The 16643-nt window shown below is 41.1% G+C and overlaps 1 protein-coding gene across 5 annotated transcripts in view; it reads right to left on the bottom strand.

Annotated features, from left to right (window-relative positions):
* Positions 1 to 16643, bottom strand: part of PAPLN (papilin, proteoglycan like sulfated glycoprotein) — an 84914-nt gene that overhangs the window by 54289 nt on the left and 13982 nt on the right. For all 5 annotated transcript variants that reach the window (XM_061611239.1, XM_061611238.1, XM_061611237.1 and 2 more), the window contains 6 exons: positions 10772 to 10887; positions 7091 to 7151; positions 5855 to 5957; positions 4169 to 4299; positions 795 to 918; positions 288 to 368 (listed from right to left, as the gene is read on the bottom strand). In XM_061611239.1, coding sequence (XP_061467223.1) covers positions 288 to 368; positions 795 to 918; positions 4169 to 4299; positions 5855 to 5957; positions 7091 to 7151; positions 10772 to 10887 — 616 coding nt within the window. The remainder of the gene's footprint in view (positions 1 to 287; positions 369 to 794; positions 919 to 4168; positions 4300 to 5854; positions 5958 to 7090; positions 7152 to 10771; positions 10888 to 16643) is intronic.

Raw genomic sequence — 16643 nt, 5'->3', positions numbered from 1 at the left:
GACTTATGGCGACCCTATGAATCAGCACCCTCCAATCTGTTATAAACCATCCTGTTCAGATCTTGTAAGTTCAGGTCTGTGGCTTCCTTTATGGAATAAATCCATCTCTTGTTTGGTCTTCCTCTTTTTCTACTCCCTTCTGTTTTTCCCAGTATTAGTTCTGTTTTCCCAACAGGGTTAAGTTAACAATATAGAATTAAATTAAGTGCACAATTAAGTTAAAGATTAATTGGAAATTATGTGCTCTAAGCTCCTCCACCTTTTTGACAGAAATAGCAAAACGTTACCCAGAAAGTTCCTGGTAGGTGTTGCTTCCTTAATCCGGATGTTTGTGGCTCCCATAGGAATGATGAAGATTTGATTGTAGCCTAAAGGAAATGGAGCAAATCAGCCACAGTAAATTCTGCTTACTAAAACAGATTGTAATAGAGAAGGAAGACGGCCTAAAGTCACCCTTGCATGTGCAGAAGGTGCTTTTCTGAATGAATAGCAGGCAAACGGAAAAAGACATAAATCCAGCTGTAACTACTTCATCGCTTTTGCATTGGCTACATCCAGATTCATATTACCCATAAAACAGCCTAGCCATGTAATTGATAAAATATGGCCCAAAGCAGTGGTGTTAATGATGCATCAAGTCCCAGCAACTATAGAGTCAAGACCTTCCTGTGCTTTAGCTACTTTGGCCTTGAAGATATAAATGGATGAAGAAGCACAATCAAACCTCTCTCTGCCAGCCCTACTACAAGCATTTTTTGCTATTTCACTATTATGGAAAATCCACCATTTTGTACCTTTAGGGAGATTGGGCACATCGAAGAGGCCCTTCACTTCAAAACAGGCTCTTCCATCCCCGCCACATTGAAGGCACTTGTCTTCCTTCTTGGAAGAATCCAGAATATTATCACAGCCGACAGCCTGTAAAACCGCAGTGTGAACCAAATGCAAGTATGACTTAAAAGACCAGAAATGGAATGTCATAAGAAAAGAGAAAGAAAAGGCTTACATTTCAAGACCAAGGTGTGGAGGAATCTGGATGGACACAGACTAGAGTTTTTAAAAGAGTTTTGGGATGTCATCACTTCCCATGGGAAACACCCATATTTATTTTGGCCTACAGTGGTTTCTGGTCCAAAGAGATTTTTCAGGTTTTTGAAACAACACAAACATCTCTGTAAAACCTGTTATAACAGGAACAGTGGCATGAGCACAAACAAAGCAAGCATCAGCTCCTCTTTCAACCCACCATCAACTCTCTGGAAAAAAACCCCCACTGTCTTACTCCAGGCTTTGAAAATACCCGTGTATGGTAGCACGGTGAGGACAGCAATAGTCCAATGGTCAAGACTATTAACCATATACACTTCTGATAAATTGATCTGTTCGTGTGCCAGCACCTATCCTCTAGAACTCCATATTAGGCAGGTACCTTTGTTGTACAGTTTGACACTTGCTAAAATCTTTTTTGTTTAGGCAAGCATACCCAAACATGTAATTTTATTATGTATGTTTTTAAAATCTGCTGATGTTACACCTCTGACTTTTATCTATAAAACAAATAAAGTCTGGTTTTATTGCTATTTTAATGAATATTTCATAGCATTTTATATACACCATTTAGAGATTTTTGACTATGAAATATATAAATCTTGTTAAATAAAATAACAACTTTCCTCAGAGGATCCTTATTATACATGGCAAGATAAAAAATGAGTGTTTATCTATTTAAAATTTAAGCAATATTGTCCAAATGCCAGACACATTTCAACCACTAGTTATCCTTGGTAGTTCAGTTTCAAGTGTATGAGTGATATTCTACATAATTGCTCTGCTTGGGAAAAGACAGCTCTAAAATTGGGTGGCTGAGAGATCAGAGACCAAAGTACATCTAGAAATCAAAACACATCCAGCATTCATATTGACTAGGGATGGGATCCATTTGTTGGTGCTGGTTTGAAAGCATTTCATCGACCTAACAGGCCGGTATCGATTCAAGTTAATTCTTTGTCCACTAGCGCTGCTTTTACCAATCCTTTTTTTCCCCTCACAAAAATATTGATATTAATATTGATAGTTTTGAAGAAAACAGCAATAATTTTAAAGGAAATATCGATATCCTGAAAGGAATTATCTATAACATTATCATTCTTAATATCAGTATTTTAGAGGAGGATTTTAAAAAAATAGAAAATAGCCATGGAAAATCACTACATATAAATCTGATCTGCAATGATAAATACGCAAATTAATGGAAAATTCAGTACCAAATCCAAATTGGAGAAAATTGTAGCACATCCCTAGTATTGACTGAAGTTTTTAAAACAGAGAGCTGTTTTTCAGCTGATTATAGAAATGGCTATTTTAACAGAATTTAGATATTAGTTTCTGTAATTAAATGGGGTATTGCCAGAGCTGTGCCCCACTCTAACTGCCCCCCCATCTAAAGCTGCCTAAGACAGTAGGTCTTCCTTGAGCCAAAACCCTCCTCACCTGAGAAACCAACAGCTGCAGCCGGAAAAGAAAAGAGTGGGCTGGGTCAGCTAAAGAGTGTGTGTGTGGCAGGGGTGGAGTGAAAGGTAATTTGACTGGGCAGCAGAGACAGCCTTTAGCAACTGCTCAAGCAAGCAAGAAAGCCAAGAATCCCAGAAAGCCAAAGACAGGGAAGGGATGGAGGTGTGAGTCTCCTTCCCTTGGAATGAAAGCAAGAGCATAAGACGGGGGGGGGGGGCAGGAGCCTCTTCTTCACCCTGACCCAATTAAAGAAGGCTTGTTTGGGGTTTTTTGTCCTTGTGTGTCCTCTAGTGGTCACTGATGGTACTACAGGAACTCAAACCCATACCTCAAAAGGCTTCTTACGCTTTGGATTACATGGGCCTTCCCTACCCCTTCTCCCAGAGGAACTGGGAAACCCCTTTTGTCATCTTTAACAGCTGTGTTATATATACACTTACCTATGTACTCTTACATGTCTGCATATGTGCTACATTGTTATCATAAATATTGGCTCTGGGGAGGGGACTAGGGTGACATTTATTTTGCTGAATTATCTATGTTAAGTTTTTGTATAACAATAAAAGGTTATAAAAAAAATTAAAAGCTAGGCACCAGTGGTTTAAGGACCCAGCAAATGCTATCTCTATTGGGAGTTGGGAGCCCAGCAGATTTGGCTTACCTTATGAGAACTGACATGCTCCTAATTCCATGCTCTGGCCCTTCCTGTGATCTGAGGCCAGAGAAAGCATGCCACAGTATCTGAAGTATGCAGATATATACAAAAAAACAGTTTGCATAGTCTATATCTTTAGTACCCCAGAAATCAAAATGAGTTTACTGGGTCTTAAGAGGTAACAGAAATGTAAGAGCAGAAATAGAAAAGATAGTAAGGGCACCAGTAATATACAGTTGAAAATATCCTCACGAAAGACCTAGGTTCAAAACTGTGCTTATTCATGAAGCTCACAGGGGTAACTTTGAGTAAATCATTATATATATATATACACACACACATACATACACAATAAAATACACAATAAAACATTAAAATTACAGTAAATTAAAATGTATAAAATACTATTAAAATACATTAAATGCATTATGCATACACATACAAACATAAAACATGTATATATGTGCATACACATATAAGAAGGTAGGAATAAAAGAATTTAAAAGAAAAATAAAACATAAAAAACTTAAAACAGTGTCAGACTATCTCAGTTTAGCCTACCTAATAAAGTCAGTAGTAGGGCACCAGTACCCCCCTAACCTCCAGCTGATTGTGTCACTGCTGCTTACTGGGTGGTAGAAGGGGAGGCTATGGCAAAGTCAACACAGTGCAAATGCACCAGTGGAACCAATCCGGAATACCCACTGGTGCTTTTGCACTGCACTGATCACGCCACCACCATGTCCCTCTACCTCTGCCTCATGGTAAGCAGCCGGAATGCAACTGACCAGAGGGCAGATGAGCAATGACACCCAACCACACCATCCACTACTGACTTTGTTAGTCTGCCACTTTGCTACTGAGATTGTTTTGGCATAAAACGGGATAGCCCACCATGAGCTTCAAAGAGGAAGGAAGGATGAAATCTGATAAATAAGAACTAAGAGGACAGGCAAGTGGATGTTGTTTTTGAGAGAGAGGTAAAGGGATAGAAATGCATACTTGACAGACTCCCTCCACACAGATGTCATCCTTCCCTGGCTCACAGGGCGTCCCATCAGTTACAGCTTCTTTGTGCCGGTAGTAAAAGTTCTCTCCCTTTGGGATACAGTTTAGTTCACATTTCTTGGGTGCTGTGAGGAAAATGAAAAAGCAAAGCATTACTCAACATGCTCTGTGCTTCCCTGCAAAGGCACCTACAGCTTTGTATGCTTTCCTTTGAGTGCTCCTATCTAACCCAAGAAAAGAAGACTTTCATTAGAGTTCCCTTTATATAGCACACTTGCTTTTAAGAAGCAACCTTTTCCAGTACTAGCAGGGTAAAGAAGAATTATCTATCTGGAGCAAAAATTCAAAGGCAGGCCCTATATTATTACTGGTTTTGGATCAGCCCACCCTTATTGAACTGGTACATGTTGAATGAAGCCAGGTTTGCTCACATCATTTACTAGCCCAGCCTCATTCAGGCTTCTTGCATACACATGTGAAGGACTATAAAGCAGTTTAGAATATGTAAAAGTAATGTTTTAAAACTGTCTATGAGTTATGCTGAAGACATTTTTACATTCATATTTCAACATTTATGTTATTTTTACTCCAACTGTGAACAGACGTGCCCTCCTGGAGTGTATGACAGGTCCTCCAACCACCATTATTACCAAAGAACAATATATTTCCAGGGAAACTGTGAAAATGTCCACTCTGGAACAAAGAACTTTGCAGCAGGAGGACAGAGCTCAGTTGTGAACACAGGCAATGTTAATTGGCAGAAGTAGTGGCAACCAGGTGTAATTGAAGCTACACTTCAAATATACAGTAATACCTCAGTTAACAAATGCTTCAGGAAAGTTGCACCTTTTAACCAAGTCTTCTTTGGGTGTGGGGGGCATGGGGGATGTGGTTCTCTACTGGATTGTGGCTGCTGCACGCAGCTGTCTCACGCATGGCTGGAATGGTGTTCCTTGCCAGGTGGGGCAGGTGCCTCTGCAGTAAACAGTGCTTTGGATGCCCTGTAAGCACTGGACAGCTCGAGTGTGAGGGAGAGGGAGAGGACGCAAGCACAAGGTGCTGGTGGTGGCTGCCCCTTGCCTGCCTGCTCGAGTGTACAGAGAGAAGAACTGTGCTCAAAGCTTTAGATTGCTAAGCAAGATGCTACCTGATAAAAGAAAAAGGGCAAGGCAGGAATCCCTGGGTCCATTTTGGAAGAAGCCTTGAAGTGGTCTGTATGCGAGGCTTACCTGACCTGGTTGTTTCATTGCAGGCATGCATATTGTTAGTTTTGAATAAAAAATTTGCTGAAATATGTTGAACTGCTCTTCTTTTTTTGTGGTGTAGGAACCTCTCCCTATCCTTTCCATGTTATTCCTACTTCTGGTACCAAAGTTTCTTTAAAAGAAATCCAGGAATGCATGTACTTTGTTAACTGAGGTATTACTGTAGTTAAAATGATATTCAAGCTATCTTATAAACACATTCCAAGACATTTCAAAATTTGGAGGAAGACTTGCTACGGTTTGTGATCTTTTTGGTTTGTATATTACTAGACCTGCACAATCTGTCAGTTTTTCCAGAGTATGACACTGCAGTACAGTCCCAGGAGAGGTACGATTCTAGAAGAAACCACTTCACTTTCTCCCAAAGTCACTATGTCACCTAAGCTGAAGAATCATCCAGCAATCCTTGTATTACCTCCATAATAAGGGAGCCACTTGTATCTCTTGCCCTGAAATTCTGTCCCATCAAACTCAGCACATTGCTCTGCTCGAAAATCTCCGGAGCCTTCAGGACAGTTCTAGGACAGATAAGAGAATTCTGTTATCTGGAATAAATTCTTATATGGAAGAAGATAAGTAACTCGCTCGGAAGAACTATCCTGAGTGTGACTTCTTGTATTTTCTTTAAGTCAGACTAACTCATGGGAGGTGGCTCAGGATCTGCTTCATATATGTTTGTTCACTTTCAGAAGACCACCATCATTAAATTAGAGCCAGTGAACAAAGTGGAGGACCATGGATACCTGGATTCATTCAGCTGTGAAGCTCACCAAGTGACCTTAGGCCAATCCCTGCTACCAATAAACTCTTAACCTTGTATTCTTCCCATTCAGGGTTCTGATTTTTATACAATTTTTCTTATATTTCATTTTTCTTATATTCTTTGATTATAACATTATTTCAAATACAATGCTGAATATTAAAGGAAAGGCTACCAAAGCTCACGGTAATCAACAGAAAATAGTATATATTCAGTGAGTACTACAGGACGTGTTTCTGGGCTTGTTTACACAATCATGGGGAATGTATAACTACTACTTTCCTTACCTACCCATAGCTTCTATGCACAGCTTCTTCCAAAGTTTCTTGAGAATCTTTCACCTCAGTTCAACCTCTACTCCACTGCCTGAATGCATAAAAAACTAGAGGCTGAAGTATGTCAAGGAAATACTATCCAGGGATAACAGATTGTTTACATAATCTGTTTATAAAATAAATTATCCAATTCAAAAGCAGATGTAAAGACATGTGCTTTAAAGCTTTAAAATGGAATGATTATACAAAGGTTGTTCAATAAAGTGTAGCATCCCATCAGCCAGGAAACTAGAGAAAAAAATGAATTGTGTATATATAAATGATCATATCCTTGTACTCCATGCTCATTTGAGTTAATTAATCCTGAATAACTGTCATGCCTATACTCACTACAAGCATGCAATGAAAGGGTAGAAATGATGTCCTTTTACCATTCATATCTTAGCCCATTTGTTTATAATGACAGGAAGGTTCAAGGATGTTAATTTGTAATCTTCCTGAAGACATTGAGCAGGAATCAGATGTGGCTGGTGAAAAAGATTCAGCTCTTGAAAGAGAAGGAATAGGAACAGGAATAATATTAGGGAGAGGAGAAAGAACTCACTGATCAATTTACCTTAACATTGCATGAGCGATAGCTTCGGGTTGGTCCTATGCAACTGGACCCACCATCTGCCCTGGAAGACAGATCAACAATCTGGAACAGCTTGGGAAAGCTTATAAATGCCAAAATCATACATAGCAGTTCATTCTTACATTTGCTAACAAAGTGTTAGTTGTCGGTGAAACGTTTTGCACTCCCCTTTCCTCCAAGTGGTACAAAGTTTCAGGTCTGCCTTTTATGGGATCTGTTTCCCATCCCAGTTCAACTATGGTTTGCTGGAGCAGGAACAAGTGATAACCTCCTCCTCCCCTCACATGCTCACCTTCAGAAGATACTGCCTGGTGCATTAACCCAGTTTCCCATGCTGTCTGAAATTGGGAACTGTAGCTTAAGGACTCTGTACAAACCAGAATTGCAAACCAGGCTAGGGCACTGAATAGGGAGAGTAGGCAGACTCCTGGATATTGGTACTAGCCTTGAGGTAGCATCAGTTCTCCAAAAGCAACAGCAGCCTCCCACCCCAAACAGGCCAGCAACAACATGCAAGCTTCTTTCTCTTTATTGGTCAAATGCAACCTGCTCATAGACTCATACAATAGTAGAGTTGGAAGGAGCCTATAAGGCCATTGAGTCCAACCCCTTGCTCAGTGCAGAAATCCAACTTAAAGCATACCCAACAGGTGACTGTCCAGCTGCCTCTTGAATGCCTCCAGTGTTGGAGAGCCCACCATCTCCCTAGGTAACTGGTTCCACTGTGATAATGTTCTAAGAGTTAGGAAGTTTTTCCTGATGTTCAGTTGGACATCAGTAACTTGAGCCCATTATTCTGTGTCCTGCACTCTGAGGTGATTGAGAAGAGATCCTGGCCTTCCTCTGTGTGACAACCTTTCATGTACTTGAAGAGTGCTATCATATCTCCCCTCAGTCTTCCTTTCTCAAGGCTAAACATGACCAGTTCTTTCAGTCTCTCCTCATAGGGCTTTGTTTCCAGTCCCAATTATCCTTGTTGGTCCAGTTTGTCTGCATGCTCCTTAAAGTGAGGTGTTCAGAAATGGATGCAGTACTCAAGATGAGTGCTGAATAGAGGGTGATTTTTTCCTCTTCTGGTAATTCTCTCACTAGGCAGAGCACTAGTCTCAGCCACCACCTGGTTGGCAGAGAGATGTGACCTGAATTCCAAGATAACCTAAATGTTACCCTGCCTGCATAGGAACCACTTTCCTTTCAGCGGGTCAGATAATGTTAAGTGACCCGACCATATGGGCCAGGGGTAGATTGCATGGGTCCTGCTAATGTTTTTGCTCCACAGAAAGACCCACTCACTTGCCCTCCACCCACATGGCTTGGGTGATTTACACAATATCCCAGCTACGTGGGAGCTGCATATAGAAAAGCAGCTCCCAGGCAACATGAATCGTGTTTAAAAAGAGTCCCCTAAATTGCAATTCATCAGCACTGATTGTTTGTGAGCAAGGAACTAAATTGGACAGCATATTGGTCACAACAGAACCTTGCTACTAAAATAATGATAGTGCAAAATGAACAGTTTCTAAGTGCTATAATTTGCCATCATGTGAATTCACTATGCTTGGAAGTATTGTGCCTTAGGGAAGGGAGGGGCATCATCTTCTCTGATGTGGATCCAGGTTGGAAAGAGTTATAGTTCAGTCAGTACCAGGCAGGCAGATAAACTCTTAGGAGAGAAAGTAAAATTCACAGGGCAATCCTAAGCATGTTTACCTCACAGTTAAGTCCCTCTGTGTTCAGTGGAAATGACTTCCCACTAAGTGTGTTTAGGATTGCAGCCTCAGAAAGTTGTTTAGTGCTCCTCTCCTCTTGCTTATGGGCCTTTCTGGAATGTGGAATTATAGGTTTTAGAGTAATAAGGGCACTCTTGTGATTTCTTCGAGGGAACCCAGATGTCTTCCTTGCAGGCAGTGCTTCTGTTGTGGGAAAATGGAATTTTCCCAGAGCACAATCCACAATATTTTGTGGTTGGCAAATGCAATTTTGTTGGGATCTGTTGGGACTCTGGCAAGGTAGAGTATAACTCAAGAAATTTAGCCATATTTGGTCCATTCGTCCAAAGAGAAGATCAGAAAAACAGTATCACCATTAGACCTCAACAAAATATGAACATTTTTTGAGTTGTACAGAACCCTTCCTATGGGCAACAAAAAATGAAAAAGGGAAAGAGATTTTTGAGCAAATTATCAGGCACCTTTTCATTACTGTCTGCAACATGACTATGGGGAGTAGTGACACAACTTCACCCTCCTCTCAAAGCTCAGTTTTATGAACAGTGTTAGTTTTAAGTTTTATTTTTAATTTTTTTTAAAAACTTGCTTGGAGTCTCAGTAGTCTGTTTCTGCACCAACACGATGGAAAAGTGCACATTTAGCCCTTTAACAAAATAAAACAAAAACAAAAACTGGCAAACACCAGTATGGCAATATCCTGCCCTAGCAACATCCAGCCATTTCATAAACCTTTTGCTATTCATGGGTATGAGCCAAAGTTAAGTACTCTGAAGTCCCATTGATTTCAATCAGAGAAATTTAATCTGTAACTGGATTGTTCCTCTTTTATAACTTTCAGAAAGCAGTGCACTTCTTTACAGAACACTCCTTGCTTCCGAAATAAATAAATAGCAAAAGCCACTAACACATCTTTCCACGCCTATGTTAACTAACCTAAGGCTACATTGCATTTTCTATTATATAGGGTCTCAGCTTTGGACTGTGTCTTTGCCAGCTAAGGAAAAAAATCATATTTTAGTATTTTGTAGGGTTGGTAGTATCTCAAATCCACATTCAGAACACCACTTCTAGTAATTGCAAGATCCAGGGACAAACTGAAACATAGCTTTAGAGAGTGTGAAGGTTTTTGAAAACAACGTTAAGACAGAGACTGTGTGTTTAATAGTTTTCTATGTCTGGCCTTGTTTATACAAGACTAGCCAGTTTCATCCAGAATATGTATCTAATGGGTGCAGCTCTGCTTGCCCTAGCAGGCTCAGGCATTGTTACTACCGTATCAATGTAACATCTAGTATTTTTCTAGCCTTTGCAAAATGACACTATGCTAGCTATGTCCCTACTGAATCTATGAATGGAGCAGCACCTGAATGGAATGTTACTTTTGGAAAAACAATCACAGCCCAGTTCTCCTTAAAGATATGTAGGTTGCAATCTTAACCCCACTTGCTTGGGAGTAAGGCCCATTGAATTCAAAAGATATTATTCCTGAGTAGACATGGTTATACAATCATACAATAGTAGAGTTGGAAGGAGCAGCTAAGGTCATCAAGTCCAACCCACTCCTCGGTGTAGGAATCCAGTTAAGGTTTAGGTTAGGTTTGCACTGCTAGGCCTTAAAGAGGTCACTAATGATTCTACTTACATTTAGCTTATTGTAGTTCTCAGAGCCTGGACTTTTCCCCTTTGACTTCACTACTCACGGTTTCACCCTCTGCTCTACATGTGTATATACCTGCCAGCTTAGAACACTTTGTGCATTTTGTGGGCTCTAGTTCCCCAAAGCGTATGCAATAATAAATGTGTTTGTCTTCAAGGTGCAACTAGACTCTTTGGGGGCTTTCCCTACAGAGAAGCACACCTAAGAGCTGCTCTCCCCTGTCTTGGTAAAGACTTGGACATGGAGGAAGCTGGCATGGAAAGAAAAGGCTCTTACCTTTGTGAGTAACAGTGCCGCTGTCGAATGCTGACGCCCCCACCACAGCTCCGGCTGCATTCACCCCATTCTCCCCAGCTCCCCCAGAAGTCACTCTGCCTCTTTGCTTTGAGAGCCTGTAAGAACAATTCAGTTATATGTGCATGGTGAGAGGGCCCGCATTTCTAAGCCTAGAAGCTACATATCAATATTGTAATATTATTAAGATGAACAAGAGGGTGTGTATGTATGGGGCAAAGGAGGGGGAATAACATGTATTTGACAAAACTGAACATGCTAACTAAATCAAAATGCCCATCAATAGTCTACAGACAGATGATGATAATATTAATGTTGTGGTTATTATTTATTAAATGTATGCATTGCCTAACACACAATGCCTCTAGGTGACCTGCAATTAATGCAGGGCATCCAACAAGGTATGATTACATACCTTAATCAACAACAGCAACAGAATGCCAATTTAAACAGAAGACTAAATAACTGCAAAGGGTAATAATCTAATGTTAGTCATACTCAGAACAGACCCATTGAAATGAAAGGACCTAAGCACCTGAAATCTATTTATTTTTGTGGGACTACTCTGAGTTTGACTTAGTTGGATATCTAATCCCCATTCAGACTATTAAAATTACCAGCTAAGAAAGACTGGTGCTCTAAAACGCTGAAAGCTATTACTACTGCAGCTAAAAATATTAAAATGCTCAAAAGATGAGGTGGGGCAGAGAGGAAAAGAGTCTTTATCGGGCTCCGATAAACCTGATGATGGAACAATATGGTTCATATATATAAAAGAGTATTAAAGAGTACGAAAGGCACAAACCCACTTTAGCCTCAAAAGGTCATCTTGTTCACCGAGTTTTTGGTTGTTGCATCCCAAAGGGGTAGCATCCCTTTTCCTTTGGTAATATTGTTGACAGCTGCAAGACATATCCTCCTTCCCTTCCTAACTGGCTCCAAATTTCCCCCCTCAATGTTAGCCTTGCAGGGCAAGCACTGCTTTAGCAGCCTCCTTGAAAAAAGGCAAATCTGTTGTGACATTAGTACTTGCATACCCTAAGGATGGCTCCTTTTATTTACTTCTATCCACTCTGGAAACGACTCAGTGAAACTTACAAATTAAAAGTCATGGTTTGGGCACTCTGAGGGCGCTTCTGGACAGGGACTTAATATTGCAAGCAGGTTGTTCAGGATATCACAAATTGGCAACAGGTTTTTTTTAATTTGTGGGACTTTCCATGGAATCCAGACTAAATGGGAGGGGGAAAATATGGGCTAGCATTTTGATGTTGATGACATCATGTCAATGCTCTGGAAAAAACTGCATACATGGAAGAGCTCTGATCACACAATGAACACCTGTCTGGAAGCAGCCCACTCCTATACACTATTGCACAGACCAAGCAGTGTTTTTGAAATAACTCAGTTCCAACTGTGTCATGCTGGTGTCATAAGATGATCCATGACATTGTGCTGGTTTGCTGCTACCACAGCCACAGGGTTGTATTCAGCATAGCGCTAATGCTAAGGTCTCTCCTTCTCCTCCCGTTGTGTTCCCCCTAAATCTGTTCTGGGGGTTCCCCCACCCTCTGGAGCAGATTTGGGGACAGTGGGGAGGGAAGGGGGTATCCCCTTACACTAGTGCTAATACTTGCACTAGCACAAATAGTTGAGTATCACCCATAATCTTTAGATATGATTTAGCCCTACAGCACAAAACTGTTACAAATACTGAACGTGGTGGAGAGGCAGCACAGAGACACAGAGAATGGGAGGAACTTTGTCCTTAACCACACAGAATCCCAAAAGGACTTCAGCTACCAAAGACCCAGCTATTTCAACACAAGCCTATTCACCTTTCCTTCGGAGCTAACAATTTATAAGGCTGGAGGGAAGAGAAGTGTTGGTGAAACAGTAGAGATGAGGAATTAAGGTGAATGGGAAAGAAATAATTTTGGCAGCTCAATCCTATGTATGTTTACTCAGTAGTAATAAATCCAGTTTATTTCAGTGGGACTTATCCCCAATTTAGGTTTGCACAGCATTGTAGCCTCAGGCTGCAGTCCTATGCAAACTTACCTGGGAGTAAGCCACAAAAAATTTCATGGCACTTATTTTAAAGTAAGCATAGGATTGCATAGGATTGTGCAGCTAAAAACTTAATTTCCTCTCGCTGAAGACCTCCCCCCTTTAATTAATTTATTTGGCCTCCTTTATTCTTCAAGCATTCAGCAAAGGTGCCATAGTTTAGTAGTTGCCAGATTTGGTCACAAGATTTTCCTGTTCAAGGATCCCAGGTGGCAAGTCTTAGTCCCTAGCTGCACTATACATTTAAAGTTTCCTACCACTTTAAACGGTATAACACCCCCCAAAGAATCTTGGGAACAGTAGTTTGTTAAGGGTGCTGAGAGTTGTTAGGAAACCCTTACTCCCCTCACAGAGCTACAATTTCCAGAGTAGTTTAAGAATCAGTCCCTCTTCCCAGGGAAATGTAGGAATTGTAGCACTATGAGGGTAATAAGGGTCTCCTAAGAACCCTCAGCACCTTTAGCGAACTACCATTCCCAGGATTCTTTGGGGAAAGCCACGACTGTTTAAAGTGGTATGATGCTGCTTTAAATGTACAGTGCAGCTGGTGCCTGAGTCAGTGACAGCTTTGCTTGCTGCACCTTGGAGAGCCACCATCTGTCAGAGTCAACTGTCCATAATACAGATGTTCTGACTTTGTATAGGACAGCTCCTTAGCTACTACTGCCACATATATTTAAGGCCAATTGTGAATTATGTTTCCCTGTTTCTCTTCACAAAGCCTGAAACATATTGATGAAGAATGCCAATACAATAACTGTCAGTATGTCTTAAGGGCAGCATTGAAATACATCTAAGCCAATTGGAATTTACAGTTAAACAAGTGCGGACCTGCAACAAAATGTTGTAGTGTGGAATGCAACAGTTCCATGCCCTTTTCAAGGACACACCATTCCATTTCCCTAATTTTCCATTGCTTCCACCCCACCCAACCAGACACTCACTATCCTATGGCCTAATGTTCAGTCCCCAGGGCTTTTTTTTTGGTACTTCTTCAAACTTTTGAGTTACGCCTGCAAATACCTCCCATTTTGGCTACATACAGGATAACATGACCACCTGCCCCATTGCACATACAAAAGCTGATTAGAGTCACAGTTCAATCCAGGGCCTGTCTTTCCTTTAGGCAAAGTGAGGCAATTGACTCAAGTGGTAGAAACCTGAGTTTGTACCCTCCAGGTCCCTGTTTGCCCGCCTTGCTGGCCAGCCTATCCACTGCCACCCACCTGGCTCTTACAAGGCTCTCCAGTGTACCTGTCCCATCCCCCATGCCTTGCTCTGTGGAAAGAGGTTCTTCCTCAGACTGACGCTTTCTGGGTGAGGTGGCCCAGCAGTCTATCTGCTGCACTGCCACTTTTCTGAGGAAAAGCACTGGCAGCACTGACACTTTCCTGAACCTCCTCACTCAGAATACCTCAATCTGAGGAAGAACCCTCTTCCTCAACAAAGAGGAGGAAGTGGGCAGCAGTCTTCAAAAAAAGCAAGGCAGCGGGAAGAGGAGGGTCAGCAGTGGCACAGCAACCCACCTCAGGTGCTCTCATGTCTTATACCAGCCCTGATTGAATCTTTCACACTGATAATGCGACGGGATCTTGCACCCCACCTGAGAGCAGCAGGCTAATTTAGAGGGTGCACAGCAGGGTACGTGACACACAAACCGCTGTCCTCTAACAGAGGGGAACACTCATCTCCTCTCCTCGCCCAAGCATCTGCTGCCTGAGGCACTCACCTCATTCTCTTTATGGAGGCATGGGCTGCACTTGCTTTTGGAAAGATGTTGCCGAAAGCCATAACGGCTTTATAGTAAGATTAGCCCTATTACAGCTTGGTCTTAAATTCTACCTTCTTCTGCGTATGGAGAGATTAGGAATCTTGTTTACACTCTCGGACCTCGAAGATGGCAACAGGAAATCACCAAGAGCCTGCTGAATAAACAGTTAACAGTACCTCTAGATCCATCGACCCTTTACTGTCCAGCCCCTAATCTTTCAACAACAATATTGCCATCCTGGGCTCCTGCTGGGAGGAAGGGCGGGATATAAATCAAACCATAAATAAAATAAATAAATATGAAGTTGTTTGGAACAGTGAAGACTTAGCCACACTGTATGAAAAATGTGAAGGAAAAGATGTCAGTTTCAGTGCACAAAAACTTCTCTTCAGAAGGTATGTCTAACAGCCCTGGAAGTGAATGCCAAGTCACCAATTTACTCCTAATGACTTCCAGAGTTCTGGCTGGTGTTTTTGTTTGTTCTCCCCATCAGACAGTACTATAGACAGAAATGTATTAGAAGGTGATCTTGTGAGTTTTGTGGAGAGGGAGGTGTTTAATAAAATTCTAATTGGCAATTTCACATAATAGTCTTAAAAGACCCTTCTTGGAAAACCTAGTGATGCCACAGTTAGTATCTCTGTGGCTTAACAAACCAAGGAGTCCAATTAGTAGGCTTGATTTTGCTGCAGTACAAACTGTGCTGCTGGCAAATAATCCTAAGATTTTGAACAATAATTAAGATACTGTTAAACTCACCCCACATCTACAAGTGGTGACAAGTTCCAGAGCACAGTATTTGTCCAGATTTAGTTCCCTTTGGAGGGAGGTCATTGGGGGCTTATTTTAATAAATGTGTTTACTTACAAATATACAGATTGAGCATAGTTGGAGGCACAAACTTTAAGATGTTTTGTTGAAATAAATTTTTAAAGTTTGTTTTTATGATGTTTTAGAGTGTTTTCAGTGCTTTTGTTTACCGCCTTGGGCTCCTACTGGGAGGAAGGGTGTGATATAAATCAAATAAATAATAAACAATCCAACAGTCAGCCTAAATCTAGGCTCCCCAATCCCCCTTTGAGGTATTTCCCAGAGGTTCAGAAGGTCAGTTATTCAGAAAGCAATCAACTAATCTCCCTAACAAATGGAAGGTACTTGGCAACTTTGCCAGGGCTATTAAGGCAGTTTCCAAAAGTAACCCATGGATCCATTTGCCTCCAATCTTACAACAATATGTTGATTGGACCAATTAAGACTTAGCCACAAAGTCTGACAAATGTGAAGGAAAATATTTCCGTTTCAGTGCATGAAAATTAACTTTGGCTTGGTTCCCTTACACTCCAATCCTAAACATATTTACCTGAAGTACTGGTTTCAGCGCAACTCTTCAAGCAGGCCAAGCTAGACATGCTGTTAATTATGTGGATGCAATTAACACGTACATTATGCAAATAGCAGTTATGGGGAAATCAGAGCACTTTTTCTCTCCCTGCAACAGTTTGACAAAATTTACCTCACTGAAACTTCCATTTGCATTTAAAGGAAAGCCTTCACAGGCATCAAGCCAAAACCAAGTATGAGAAATCATACAGGCCACAGTATTCCACTTTTCTAAGTGCAGAATTTGGATCTTTATTTTTTAAGCATGAAATATACACAGTTCTGACTATGGTGCAGAACTGTAACCAAGAAAGAAGAAAAGCAACTGTACATCTCAATTTTTGAAAAAAGTACAGTGGACAAGGACTTTTGTCTTTGGCCAGAAACATATACAAGTTTCTATTTTAGTGAAAGTGCCTTGGCTTCTCTGAAGCAGAGATGTGTTGTTCTGAAACTCAGCACAGACTTTCATGATGTTTTTATATTCTATACACTGGCCTACCCTACACGCACTCCTCTCTGCTCTCAGTAGCAGCAATGATGCTCAGCTGTTGTAAGTGTCTCCTTTTGGCTTTCATTGGTCTGTGGAAAACACCGGGGGCCAAGAAATTTTACTAAATCCTCAGGTACATA

The sequence above is a fragment of the Rhineura floridana genome, chromosome 2 (assembly GCF_030035675.1).
Source record: "Rhineura floridana isolate rRhiFlo1 chromosome 2, rRhiFlo1.hap2, whole genome shotgun sequence".
In the NCBI taxonomy this organism is placed as follows: Eukaryota; Metazoa; Chordata; class Lepidosauria; order Squamata; family Rhineuridae; genus Rhineura; species Rhineura floridana.
The sequence above is the reverse complement of the archived record's forward strand: the minus strand, read 5'-3'. Positions and strand labels throughout refer to the sequence as shown.